Source organism: Chiroxiphia lanceolata, chromosome 3, assembly GCF_009829145.1.
Source record: "Chiroxiphia lanceolata isolate bChiLan1 chromosome 3, bChiLan1.pri, whole genome shotgun sequence".
Taxonomy (NCBI): Eukaryota; Metazoa; Chordata; class Aves; order Passeriformes; family Pipridae; genus Chiroxiphia; species Chiroxiphia lanceolata.
The window spans coordinates 31,580,805-31,595,606 of NC_045639.1; the positions used below are offsets into that span (position 1 = coordinate 31,580,805).

A 14,802-nucleotide genomic window follows, 5' to 3' on the forward strand; every position below is an offset into this window, starting at 1 on the left:
GATGTGATTCCTGGGAGGCATAGTCTCAGCGGATGAAGAAAACCTCATGCACTATTTTTGCAGTATTTTTGAAGTAAACCGAATGAACGAAATCTTCCTACTTCAGAGTTCAGGCCAGAGGTGCAGTGGCATAAGATCAAAAGCATCCCTCCCTTGGGCAGGTCATATCCTGACTAACCCCATGGCATCTAGGCTGTGCCCTGGGGGAGATTGGGGCCAAGTCCAGGTGTATTTTGCTGTTTTGCACCAGCAGTGGAGGAAGGATGCCCCATTTCACAGACCTTGGTGCAATTCATTATGATGGGGATGCCAACCATAACGACAGGTCAGATTCCCTGATTATTTCTTCCCCTGTTTTGTTTTTTTAATTAATCTCAAAGAGAGAGCACACCCACACCCTCAGGGTTAGATGGAATCATTTATCTGCCTCCCCACAGGGCTCCTGTGTGCCATTGGAAAGACCAGGCTGAGATGAGCTGCTGCAGCCTGTCATCTGGCAGGCTCTGCCTCTGCCCCTGTGCCCATCATCCATGGGCAAGGCCTGCAGGATGTCCTGGGGAGATAAGCCTCCACTCCTGCTGCCAAGCCCTGCTCCCCACAGAGCCAGCACAGGCAGCAGATGAGCTGGTCTCTCCCTGCCAGAGCAGGCAAGGGGGCTGGAAGGTAGGAGGCAGAACCAGTCTCATTAAGGGTAATTACCATTCATCCCAGGAAGCAGTAGGAAAAAGAGCCCACATTCTCCCCATCTATTAATAGCTGTCAGCAGCTGCATGGTTCCTGCTGGGACCTAGGGAGACCAGAAAGCTTTGGGAGAGTGACAGCACAGAGAGCATTCTGCTCCCCATTCCTTGAGCACTGGCTGTGCAGGGGCCCTTTTCCTCCTTCCAGGATGTCATTTGTTTTGCTGCTTCCCCCAGGACTCCAGGAGCTGCTGGCTGCTTGTAAGCAGTGTTTTCCAGCAAGAGCTGCAGGGAGCCAGCAGAGAAGGGCCTGGAGACAGGGCTTTGGAGCCAGTCCCTGCTCCTCAGTATCCTCAATTTGCTGAGTCCCTCCCAGTTTTGGCAATTTTCTGTGCTCTTCATTGAAAGGGTAGAAGCCATTCATGAAAGAGGACTCCACCAGTGCCAAGGACAAACCTTGCTGGCTCCTGCCCTAACAAATCCCTTTAGTGTCAGGCAGAAATCAAACACCAACAGCCTCCTCTCAAACCTGACCTTCAGCTGTTCCTGTGGTTCTTCCCCATGGAGAGATGAACAACATCTGACAGATGGGTGTAGCCTTGCTCTGGGCAGCAGCTAGAGAAGCTGCCCCACATGGAGTAAAGGACTCAAATAAATGATATCATGGACTGGTATGGTGACTTCTGGCATCACAAGAGGACTTCTGTCTGTCATGGTGGGGTATGAGGACGCAGGGGGCTGCAGAATATGCACCAGCAGAGTTGAATAGGAGGACACCTGCACAGAGGGGTTTTCTTTTCCTCTCCTGCTACCTTCAGCTGCCAGAGCAAACAAACAGCTTTCCACTTGCCATGGGCAGAAGCCTCACCAGATGTGTTCCTGCAGTCCCCGAGGAGACAGCTGGTCCTGGCACCAGAGTAGAGGAGAGGAAAGAGGAGAGAGGAGGGGAGGGGATGGGAGGGGAAAGGAGGGAAGCTGCTTGGCTGCAAGGTGTCTTGGTGGCTGAGCAAAGCCAGGGAGGATAACATGTTACTTTTCCATCATGCCTAGGACACTAAAAAATGTTGTCACCCACAGCCATATCTCTGTTTCCAGAACAGCACCTGAATCTTCATATTAGCAGCAGAAGATGCCTTGTGGGATATGTTCCTCCCACACAAGGCATTGCAGGACCTGGCTCCTGTCCTATTTATTTGTTGTGATATGAGTTTTGACTACTGTTACGCTGTCCTCCAACTCCAGGCAAAGCTGGCAGAGCTGATAATGCACAACGCCGACACAGGTGCTGTCTGGGAGAAATCTGAGACCTGGCAGCTGCAGGGATACAGAAGGCATCTGTGGTCTGCTGGTAGGACAATGCTCTAGTCACTAAGGCCAGGAAGCAGCACCTTCTGTCATCCTCACCCTCAGATGTGAACAGAGAGAATGGGAATGGATATGGGTATTTTACCCTGCACAGTCAGCTACTCCACAGCACTTGAGGAAGAACTGCCACTGCACACCCCACTGGGAACAGGTGCTGACGCCTACACAGATGGAAATAAATGCTAAGGCAGATAAAGAGTTAACACAGACATTTCTTTGACTACCACTCCTTGTTTTCAGCATATGATTCAACACCTGATTGCATCCAGTTCAACAACTGACTGCAATACTTGGGCACCGTTTCTCTGGGAATCAATGACTGGACAGACACAGCTGGACTCCATGGGACCGTGAAGTCCAAAATATGACATTTGCATTATGCTAGCCATGAGGTGGGCTAAAAATGTCAGTTGATGGCTTGTTGAAGGCTCAGCTCAGAAATTGATCACTGTTGTGGAGGCAACTAAGGAAGGCTATCTCTTTGGTTCCCGTTTGGCTATCTCCTTTGCTATTCAGGAGTCTGACTGAATGCATGCATGGGAATCAGTGCAAGAGAAAATATTTCTGGTCTTATATTGCTCTCATTTCTCCTTTTCAAGGTCTCAAAAGCCCTAAAGATGTGTTCCCGGGAATAACATGGTCAGTGTGGGGTCAGTGTTTTTGAAGGGCTTTGCAAGGCTTATGACACCCCCACTGTGTTAAACACCAGCTTGACTCACAGGCAGTGTCACTGTCTTCTGCAGAGTTGAGTGACAGAATCAGGCCACACCTCGAAAAAGAAGTACATTGCTGCCAAAGCCTAACTTCCCATCTTTGAAACTCACAAAGGAGGCCTCAAAATCTTGATCCCTTTTTTAATCTATGCCTCTTTGCATTTATTGTTATGTTGCTGGGCCTTTTGGGTATTCTCAGATCATGCTTGTAACATCTTTTTCACGACCAGGAGGTATATTTTATACGAAAGTCAGCACAGCTTCCTAAAAATGCCAGCTATTATGGGACTTGCAGGACAATCATGAGAGCTGGCACCAGTGTTATGTATGCTCCCACAGGGCACAGGCTGGCTGTGTTCCTCATGTGCCCACTACTGAGTGTATCAGCATTCTGATGAAGAGAAAGAAAGACACATTTCAGTCTGAAAATCCCCTGGGAAATACTGAAATGCTTAGATCTGAGGAATGAAAAGAGGAAGTGAATGTTTTTATCCCTTTGTTTACTCTTTATATTCCACAGCATTATGTGTGTGTAGTCACTGCCTTGATGAGAATTCTGGTCTTTCCCCTCCTCTACAGAGGATGCTTAACAGCAGAATGAAAACAGAGCAAATCAAGGATGAGAGATGGGCACACAGCAGACGGAACAAGATCTTGCCTTCAGTGGAGTTCTCAAGTTTGCTTTCCACCCCCCCCCTCGGACCTGCCTGTGATCTGCCGTTCAGGGGTAACGGCCCCAAAATATGACCTTGAAGCAAGCCTGTTTCACGCACTGACAGCGTACTTTTAGCATTACAAACACGCAATAAGAAAGAGGTATCTTGAGGACTGCAAAGCATTCGCCCTTTGAATACTGGTACTGAACCATTCACAAGCCTTGCTCTATTCTTTCCACGATGCCGTGATGCCACAGCAGCTGTCGCTGTAGGAGTGTCCGGGACCTCGGCCCCTCCCGCCCCACTCCAGCACCCCTGGAGCATCCCCGTGAGGGACATGGTGGTGAGCTCACACATTTCCTCCGTGCTCGAAGAGGGGGCTCCCATTCACCGCGAACTCCTCGGCGTGATGCGGGACCAGCTGCCCCTGGAGCCGCACGCGTGCCCGGCCGGGTGTCCCTCCCGGGTGTCCCTCCCGCCCCGCGAGGGCCCCGCCCGGCAACGGCCGCGTCCGCAGCGACAGCGGCGGCGGGCGAGGGCGGCGGGGCCGGGGCGGCGGCCGGGTGGTTCCTGCCCCCCCGCCCCGCAGCAAGGGACGCAGCGGCAGCCGGAGCCCCCCGGGCCGAGGGGCCTTGAGGGACCCCGCGCGTTTCACGCCCGGGCGCGCCCGCGGCGCTGCGGGGGCCGGGAGCGTCCACCGGGCGTGACCGGACACTTCCACCCTCCTGCAGTTTGCAGGTCTGATTCTTAACGAAGCGGCCGGGCTAATGACTTTTCTTCCCTCTCGGGGTCTCTGGAGAGGAGCTTGGCCGGGAGGGGGTTAGCGCAAGGCCGTGCCGCCCGCACCTCATGGAGCTGGGCTGGCGGGGGCCGCGGAGTTCAGCAGCAGCCAGGCGTTCTCCTTGCCCCTGGGGAAGGGACCCCTCTCCGAGTGTCTGGGGGCTGGCACGGCAGAGCCAGCTGCGCGCAGCGCCCGGGCTGCGGTGTGCGATGCTCAGGTCCGAAAGGGCTTTCGTGTTTCTGACATCCCTTTGGGGCAGAGGCCCTTTCCGGGTCATGCCGGCAGAGGTCCAGGACCATAGTGTTGGCCCTTCACACCGCCTAGATTACAGTGGTGACATTAACCATATTCCCAAAAGGCCGGCTGGCCTCGTTCTGCCCAGTCTTCCATTACAGACAAATTTCATTATATCTGAAGCTAAATAGATTCCTCATTTGACACGCCTTTTTTTTTTTTTTTTTTTAAACTCTCTTAAAGCCTATTGCAGACACTGAGCGTCTTGATTAGCCTGTCTTAATGCACACTTAGCATCAGCCTTTGGAAGCGCAAGGGAGTGTGGCAAGTCCTCGCATGTGGCAGCAGGATCAGCAGTGTTAGCCAGCACTTGGGATTGCCTGCCTGGACTACAGGCAACAGCACAAAGGTCAGGACATGTGCAGAATAACTGGCGTACCGCTGCAGTGGTGTAAGAGCTTCCTTGATTCGTGGATAGACAGAGATTCAATGTGAATGTGATCTTGGCTGGGGCATAACCAGAAAGAATTTCTCCTGCACTTGCAAACTTTCCAGTAAATGCAGTGTTTGCAATTGTTCCATATCTTGGATCTCCATAATGCTGGTAAGAAGCATCAGCCAAAGGTCACCAGTTTCCAAACAGCTTTTCTTTTTTGTTCTCTATGGGCTTTGGTGTGAATCAGAAGAGCAAAAATTTTTATTTCCAGATAAAAACAGGCTCAACTGGAGAAGCTTTGATAGGCACGTTAGTAACAGCATAAGTTGGCTGTGTAGTAGACTTCTGTCAGCTTCCTCCTGGGAAGGGAAGTGTGATTTTTTTTTTTATTTTTTTTTTAAGAATTTCAGCATTATTTACCTTTCAGTCTAACCTGGGTGTTAAATGACACAGTGGGAGTTTACTACATGACCCCATTCATTACATATCATTTAATAAAGCCTTTTTAGCATAGGTGACTGCTGTGCATGTAGAGTGTGTCCTAAGGAGCGTGCATTAATGCTGTTGACTTGGTTTATTGATAGTGAATTACAATGCTTCTCCATTTTTAAATACACGCTTAACAAAACCAGGTATGGAAACTGGCTTGGCATGTCAGCTCTGGATGGGTGAGACTTCTGCAGCCAAGTCAGAGGGGATGTGGGCTGAACGAGGTCCTTCCTCTGGTGGTAAGCACACCTGGCAGGGTATGCTCAATGTGTTGGCATGGTGGGAATGGAATTGCGAGTGGTGACTCAGCATGAGACCTGGCACTGGGGTTGATTTGGAGGCCTTGCGGCCTTGCTCTTGTTGGCTTCATAGTGAGTGACAAGTGGGGATGGCGGAGTCAACTGAGCTACTTACTCAAGCTGCTTCTTAGCAGCCCAGACACAGACACCTCAAGCTGTCTGCCTCTCCTTTGTGCCCACCTGACATTGGGGCTGGCCCACAGCTGAGCACTGCACAATGACCGACCTCTCACTGCAGGCGTGCGTCGCTCAGAGAGCTTCATCCAGTGCGTGGAGGCAGCTGCACTGTTTCTAGAGATGGGTTTCAGCTCTGCCTGTGTCTCCTGCTTCCTCTCCAGCAGTCCTGCATGTGCCATGGTTTACCTACCCTTCAAAAAGCAATCTGCCGTTGGTAAACTGGCAGTTGGATCATTTGCTGGAACACAGACAGGAAATAATCCTAGGCCACCAATGCTGCACTGGCTCTCCCCAACAGCTGGCCTTTAATGATTCCTTCCAAAAGGTCAGGAAAGCCATCAGAAGCTCCAATGAGCTGTGACTGGCCTGGGGGACAGAGTGATACAGATGGTTTTTGAATAGGACAAAGGATTTAGCAGGGAGAAAACATTTTTCCCAGTCACTTCTCTTCTATTAATGCCACCTCACTGCCTTCCAGCTGTGCTTTGCCCTTCTGCTGAAGCCCATCAAGCACCAAGAGCTGGATTTCAGCAGGGTAAGTATGCTGTGGAGAACCAGGCCTCTTCTCTTCCCCCTGAAAGGTGGCCCACCATCATAGCACCTTCTTTTTGGGTTGAGAAGCTTTGCAAGAAAACAACTCCCAGTCCATCCTCATAGCTGCCTATCGCTCATTCCTTCTTCCACATCCACCCTTCTTCAGACCAGGCTCCCTTTTTCTACAGCCTTTGTCTTTGCCATCTGTACACCAATGCCTCCCAGGAAATATAGCTTCATCCTCCTGCTTTCTCGTTGAACCCAGAACTCAAGTGGAAGATTCTTTCCTGGTGTCTTCTCTGCCTCTTTCAGACTGGTAGTGCTGGTAAGAGAGCCATTAGGACTTCCAGGCAATAACCATACATGTGGGATTCTGATGGCATAAAGCACTGGCCCTGAGGTTGGGGTAGGAAACAGCAAATGGAAAACTTTGCTCTGGGAGAGCTCTGCAGAGCTAATAGGATTGGGCATACTTCCTCCTGTTCCAGGCTGGGTTTTTAGTTCATATTTGCTTAGGCTCAGTGCAATCTGAACAGGTCTCACTCATCTCATCTGTTAATGGATGTTTGGAAGGAGTTCAGCTGGACAGTAATTGAGAAACGCAGGAAAAAACCCCCACTTATAATGTATTCATCTGTAAAGCATCTCTCTTTAAAGAGTCATAAGAACAGGCATACTGGATCAAATCGGGGGATAGCTGGCCCAACAACCCATCTCTGACAGTGACTAGAAGCAGACACTTGAAGAACAGTAGAAAAACAATGCAAGTATATGTTCTTCTTTCCTCCAGCAGCCTCCCCACCTCCAGCTGTGTTCCGCTCACACTGAGCCACATGATTTCTGTGCATTTAATCATTCTCAAGGAGTTTCTCTTCCATGGACTTGTCCTGGAACCTGCACAGTCTCTTAGCATCCACAACATCCCATGGCAAGGAATTCCCCAGTTCAACTGCAGACCATGTAAAGAACCATCATTTCCCTTTGCTTTAAACCCAGCTCTTGTCAGCTTTGCCTGTTCCTTTTATTGGAAAAGACAGTAAACAATCAATTCCCGTCCATCCTCTTCAACAGCACTCTGAATTAACACCACATTATTATCTGCTTATTACATGTAGCGCCTAGAGACCTCTTTGCACAGGGCAGGATATAAAGATAAGGCTGAGTAATAGTTGTTTGGCTGCAGTGCTTCCAGTCCAAAGCAGAGGAGGCAGGCAAAGGGCAGGGGCCACATGCATACGGGAGAGCAGTGTGAGCAGACCATTCTATACACTGGCCTCTTTCTGAAGTTGCCTCTTTCTTTTGCAGGCAGTCCAGCTGGAAAATGTGGTGCTGACTCTTAAGCACTTCTCCTGAGGGCGAAGTGGGTCCTGAGCAGGATGCAGCAGCCAGCGACTGGTGATAGAAGCACAGCCATTCCCTCACCAGGTCCATCTCAGACCAGCTTTGATGCTGGCTCATACTATGCACGCCGCTGCATCACTGAGGACCCCAACTGGTCCCTTGTCACTGTCCCGCACCTCACTGAGCTCTGCCTCCAGCACATTGTTCGCAATTTTGAAAGTAAGTGGGAGTGCATTTACCCTGGGGCACAGGGAGAGAGAGCTCAGTCCCAGGGAGCAGAGGGTCAACAAGGCAGGCAGATGCATGCTGAAAGGCAGAGTGTGGTACCCAACCCTGCCAAAGGGACAGATGGAGAGAAATATCCCTTTGTGTAGCCAGTTAAACAAACTGTTTAGTTGCTAAGTATGTACCTGTACACTCCAGGGATGGCTGTAGTCCTCTGGGCTGCTGTCCAGGATGTGACTCTGCCCTGACCTTGTTCAATCATATCTCCTTCATCCACGCTCTTCTGGACTCACCTCAACCATAGCTGGGGCTGTAGAGTTGCTGTTTCCTCCTCTTGATTCATATATGTTATACTGAGTGCTGTACAAGGAGATGGAGAATTGCTCCCTGCCTGAGGAGCTGCCATCTCAGAACGTGCTGTACTCACAGACTCAGCCGTCCTCCATGGCTTTTGGTGGTGATGTGACAAGGTATATCCTTGGGCAGAGAATGTGCTTTTGAAGCAGGTGGACTGAGGAAACAGCAAAACAGAAAAAGTATGCTTCATCTTAGAACTGACTGGGAGGGGGAAAAGAAGGGCCTACCTGTCCTTTTGGCTGACTCAGTGAAGTGGCAGCAAAGACTAAAGATAGCTCTAAGGCTATCTCGACATTGGGACTGTAAGACAGTACAGAGGAGCTCAGTGCCCTTATGCCAGGAGCTGATGGTACTTGAGGGTCTGAGCTGGGACATCCTTGCAGTCCTACCAGCCAGTAGGATTTGATGCCAAATGAATTGGGCCTACACTGTGTGGGCATAAAAACAGTGTGCTTGGTGTCATGGGGACCCTCATGCCATTACTTGAGCTGTGCAACTGCACCTTGCCCACTGCTGTGTCCTGAGTGAACCCAAGTGAAACTATCCCAGTCCTGCTCACATTGTGTCCCACCTCTGCTTGTGCTGTGGGACTTAGCAGAGAAGGTCACTGCAGTGTCAGCTGTAGGACACTGGAAAACAGACTCCGGAAGAGACTGTGGTAAAACTCTGGGTGTCCTTACGAAGGAAATGCCACAGCAACAGAGGAAATATAAAGCTAACCCCACTCAAAATCTGGCTTCCCATGTGCAGATAGGTCTCTCCACTGATGATTTCTGTTACTCAACACGACTCTACATGTCACCAAACAGTCATGATGTGAGTACACATGACTTTTCTCTGGCATTTCCTGCCACAAAGAACTTTCACCAGACAAAAGCCAGCTCAGGCCTAGGGTGAGAACTGGGAAAGAGACTGAAGGGAGAGAGTTCCTGGAAAAAACCAAACTTTTATTTAAACAATGTGGACCTAAAAGCTAGGAGTGTGTCTCAGTGCAAAAGAGGAAATCAGTTTGGGGCAAGACAGACACTTGACTTAAGATGAATAGGCACAAGGACCTGCATGTAGAGCACACACAAGACAGTCGTTCTCAAATACTGTTCTTCAATATGCTTAGAAACCAAAAGGGAGAAAGTTCAGCAAATGGCAAGCCAAGCTCTCCCATCGCTGTAAGGCTGAATTAGCTCTCTTGGGAGCAGAATTCCTGCTCTGAATATAAACTCCATTCAAACTAAATTTAAATGGGGAGCTAAGTTTCTGATGCAGTTCTCAAATATTATGAGAGTAAATCCAATTACACTGATATTTATTGTAAAAGTTAGAAATCCTACACAGAAATGTAGGAAGTGAATCCTTCATATTTTCTGCCAGCTTAGCTATGTGCACCAGCCTCTGGCAACCGAGAAGAGAGGCAGTATCAGTAGAAGGGAGGGCCTGGGCACACAGCTGCGGGGCTGGGCAGAACTGTAGAGCTAGCCCTGGTTCTTACAGCCCAGACCAACCTCTCTTTCTTTTTATTCCTTCCAGAGAACCCTATTTTGAACTATCTTCTGCCTGAACACCAAAGGAAGGTACTGGACAGGCTCCCCACTGGCCTTCCACTCGCTGTGACTGCCAACCTAGTAAGCGATGAGGAGTACTGGAAGAGGTGCTGTACTGAGCGGTGGCAACTGTGTGATGTCTCCAACTATGGAGACAGCTGGAAACGGATGTTCTTTGAACGTCACCTGGAGAACATCCTGAAATGTTTCATCCCTAACAGCACAGACCCCAACCAGGTCCTAGAGCTCATCCCGCTCTGCAAAGGCTATGTGCGGAAACTGGAGATCGATCAGTTCCTGCCACCAGTGAAGGTGGATCAAAAAGAGGAGAGGGATGACCTCTCTGATACAGGGAGTGACGTTGAATCTGGTGAGGTCTCCGTGCAACATTACGACCTGAAAGATCTCATTACTGCTCTCCCTCACCTTGAAGAGCTTCATCTCACTTATGGCGTGAAGGACTGTGGCATGAACTTTGAGTGGAACCTCTTTAACTTCACCAACCAGGACTGCTGCAATTTGGCTGCTGCCATCAAGATGTGCCACAACCTGAAAGTAATGTACCCCAAACTGAACCTTCCCCTTCCTCAGATAGATCTTCAAATCACCTGGGGATAGAAGTGCAGGGACCAGTTTTTGCTTGCTGGCAGCACCCTTCCTTTTGCAGGTTACAGAGTCTGGCAGAGTGCAGTGATGTAACTTGCTGGCCTAGTGCTGAGTATCTCATTCTGCAATGTCCTTGTTAGAACGGGTTGTCAGAGGATCAGTGAGAAAAATACTTGCTCCCACAAAACATGTTGCCTGTAGCATAAGGGACAGGACAGCACTCCTGTTTCAACTCCTCACACAGTTCTGGGAGGGAAGGAGAAGTCCAGAGAGAGTTTTTCGTAAGGAGTTTTAGTAGTTATGCTGAGTAAATACATGTCAACCTGCCCCAGAGGAGCAAAGACACTCAAGAAGAGCATGGAGAAATACTCGCACTTCTCTTAGAATGATGAAGGGTTTTCCTCCTGGGCATTAGGAGCATCTTCAGTTTTGGTAACTGCAGTGGAGATAGCCCCTCCAAAACATCAGTAAGCATTGCTATCTATAGCAGAGACAGGGCAAGCTGGCTGAACACTCTCCCCATAGATCAGCATGCTTTGGGAAATATTTGTCTACTTGGCTTCCAAAAGAGAAATGACCTCTCTTGTGGCTGTTAAGGTGCCTTAGCAGCACAGGACATTGCATTGTGGTTACCAATGGTGTGCATGTTCATTCAGACAATGTTGGACTGTGATCTGAGGTGGGCTCTGCTGTCACTTGCTGCAGACGTTTGGACAGCTTTATCTTGCTTAAATTTAGCCTCCAGTTAAAAACCTTGTGCAGTCAGAGGAGAGGAACAGGAATTTCCAGAAGACAAACCATGTTTCCCTAGAATAGGCATGGGACACCAGTGGCATGCCCTGCCTGCTGGAAGTATCTGCCCACTATGAAAGCAACTACTCAAACCTACTGGCTAAAGGTATTAGAAGTGAAGGGAGATGAAACCTGTCTGGAGGACCATAGGCTTAACTCCCCTGAGATCTTGTACAAAGCTCAGTCCAAAGCACTGGCTGTTTTAGTGACCTTGGTTTTTATCCCCACAGGTTTTCAAGCTGACACGAAGCAATGTGGATGATGAAAAAACCAAGCTGCTGGCCCGTAACTTGCTGGATCACCCCTGCTTGGTGGAGCTGAATTTGTCCCATAATCTCATCAGGGACAAGGGGGCACAAGCTCTTGGCAAGCTGATCAGTCGCAGCAGATTAGAAATCCTTGATCTGTGTAACAACCAGATCCATCACCTAGGGGCTCAGGCTCTTGCTCAAGCCCTGGCTGAGAAGTCCACCCTGACCTCACTGAATCTGCGCCTCAACTGCGTGGAGGACAAGGGCGGGGAGGCAATTGGCCATGCCCTGTTGACCAACACCACCCTGAAGTCCATCCATCTGGGAAGTAATAACCTGTCAGAGCCAACTGCTACACTGTTCTCCCAGGTCCTGGCTCAGAACACCACCCTGAGGAGCATCAACTTTCATGCAACCACCTGGGGCTGGTAAGAAAACCCACTTCTCCCTGCAGTCTGTGAGCCTGTGTGGTTGATTTGAAAAGCAGATGCTGAGCCCGCCCTCCCTCAAAGCCACAAAGGCAAATGAATCCCTCATTTTGGAATCTCTCTGTGATAACAATCAGTTGTGAGCAGGAAAGATACTCTAGCAGAGGGCAGGAAGAAGAAGGACGCCTTCTGTGCATGCACATATTTATCTCACTTGTTACATCTAGCTCCATTCACAGGGCTGAATCTGGCTTTGAGGCTTTGGGCTTTTGGGCAGGGAGGGATTCCCACTCCCAGGAAACTGAACACCAGGGAACATGTCTGGGAAAAATCACAGTCACTTTGCACATGTGAGAATAGTTAATAATGATAGGTGACGTGAGATGAGGGCCTCATGCATATCTTCTGTGCTTTGGATCTGCTGTGCCATCTGTCACTCAACAGCACACAGATAGTCTCACCCTTCCCAGAATTTCTCCCATCCATCACATGCTCAGAGGAGACTGTTAGAAAATTGGCTCAGTTGCTGAGCTTCTTTAACTCACTCTGCAGCCCTGGAGCAGTGCTCTGGGTCAGAAGTGTCACATCTGGGTGCTTATAAGTGGCTCCTAAAACACAGGCTTACATTTTCTAGACAGAAGAGCATCCACAGATCTTACGACATCCCAAAGAGCTGCAGTATGCAACATGCCCACAAACCAGACCGCTTCTCCACTGCTGATTAAAAAGAGCTTTAGAAATCCGAAACTAGGCAGCCAAAAGCAATCATGCTGGCTTTTAAACTTTCTGCACTGCCTCAATTATTCTCTCTGTCAAATAAAGAGACAGCAAGACCAGCTGTCCCTGCTGGCAGGAATATTGGCATCAATGTGTTTGACAACGGTTTTAAAAGGATTTGATGGCAGAAAACCTTTTGTGAGTTCTGAGTTTTATGGTCCCGGATGTGGAAAACCATTTGAGTTTAATGATACAAGTGGGCAAAGATTGGAAAGAAGGATTTTTGTTTAGTAAATAATAATCTCTATGCTTAGCATCTTCCTTCTGTTGAGCTCTCCTGTTACCCATTTGTGAAGCCTCAGAGCAGCCCAAAACTCAGCTGGTGATATTACCTTTGGGGAAATTGGGGGTTTTGCTACAGATGCACTAAATTCTGACCTCTGTGCCTCATTAAAAAAGAGACTTCTTCCCAGTTCTTTTTGCTCTGCCCTTTTTGGCAAAAGGGCTAAGAGAGAGGGTAGTGGGATGAGAGGGCCATCTGGATGGAGGAGATGGGGCAGGAGGTGTATTTGGTACCTGAAAGAGAATAGCTAAGATGGTAAAAAGTTCAATTTGTCACATGCCTAAATACAGTGCTTTGGGTAACAAAGGGAAATGCCCCAGAGTGAGTTGCCTCCCTAAGGCTATCTACATCACATTTTCTGTCGAAAGCAGGCTGGACTTCAGCTGTGTGAGATGTTCCCCTCAGGAAAGCCAACCCAGTCTGGGAAATGGCATCCAGGCAGGAAACTGCCAGTACTGGGGCTCACACCACTGATGAGAGGAGGAGCAGAATGAGGAGCAGTACACTAATTACACTGCCATTTGTCCCCAGCCAGCAGTGAGCTGGGGACTGGGGGACAGGGGGGAGCAGACTCCTCTCAGGTTATCACTGCCAGACAGACGTGTTATTAACCAGTCTGAGCTTGAGAACTCCTGACATGGTACCCAGAGGGAGTCATTAGCATGTGTCATATCACTGAGAGCTGCATAAGGTTACACTCCTTCCCTGCACTTCTCCTGTGAGCAACATTTCAGGCTTGGGTGAAGGCCTTCATCCCTTGTGGCACCATCTCACGGACTTTCCATTGCCAGCAGCAGAAGTTGCCCTGGGGAGGAGAGAAAAGGAGCAATATACCTCCCTTTTGGATCTCCTCCCTTAACCATTCCTTTTCATCCTTTTGCAGGATGGTGGGAAGCAGCTGCTTGCAGGGCTGGCAGACAACAAGACTTTGACTGAGCTTGACCTCCGCCGGGCAGAGGTGGACCAGGAGGCTGAGTACTTCATTCACCAAATTGTGTGGGCCAATAGGGAAGCAGTGAGGCTGCAGCACCCCATCGCCAAGCCCCCCTGAATAAAATGCTCCAGCACAACGAGCTTGGGAGGTACAGCGTTGGAGATACTTTTCTTCAGAGTCTTGGTTTTATTTGTATTTCTGAGAAACACTTATCTTGTGGCTGTCATTGCAGCCTTTCCCAGACCCCCATCATCCAACCTGTGGCTTAATAGGAGACAGTCGTTAGACCTGAAGGGACTGTAGTGGCACCACAGAGCAATCTGCCTCTTGAGCCCCCTCTCTGTCATTGCACACCAGACTATATTCCACCTCCTGTGGTGCTTCTAAAGTGCCCCAGCAGTAAGCTGAGTTCAGGTAATTGTTCCACCTGTAAAGCAGCTAAGGTGAAGCCTCTGCCATCTAAATAGTTTAGTCCAGAGCTAACTTTCAGGGCAGGCAGCTTTTTTAAGCATTTTGCTGAGGAGGATGTGAGATGCATAGGGGATTGAGGGAATGTTGTTTCTAGTTCCTTGGCAGCTTTTTCTGGATACTGCTCTACTCAAGAATTTATCTGTATTTATAGCAAAATCTGTCTGGAGTCTGATATGGATGGTGAAAAGCACTAAGAAATAAATTTAATAAATCATAGGTCTCGCCACTGTGGTTTCCTGCTTTAGGTTGCTATGCCTTTGATCAGTGCTAGCCTGCTTTGCAAACAGGTGAATTCTTTATAACCAGATGCTCACCTTGCCTAGTAGTGTGCAAATCTGTACAAAAAAAAAATTCTGTATTTTGCAAAACTTCAAGCTAGAGGGGTCCCTGCAGGACTGCTAGCCCACACAGTCCATAATGTTGAAAATGGAGGAG

The 14,802-nt window shown here is 49.2% G+C and overlaps 1 protein-coding gene across 1 annotated transcript; it reads left to right on the top strand.

Moving 5' to 3' along the window:
- Positions 1-5,497: 5,497 nt before the first annotated feature.
- Positions 5,498-14,593, top strand: TCTE1 (t-complex-associated-testis-expressed 1). Its single transcript, XM_032681986.1, is given in 7 exon segments — positions 5,498-5,593; positions 6,309-6,365; positions 7,670-7,924; positions 9,812-10,380; positions 11,454-11,877; positions 11,880-11,902; positions 13,846-14,593. Coding segments are annotated over 5 exon segments (1,368 nt in total). The 5' UTR covers positions 5,498-5,593; positions 6,309-6,365; positions 7,670-7,740; the 3' UTR covers positions 14,014-14,593.
- The last annotated feature ends 209 nt before the right edge of the window (positions 14,594-14,802 follow it).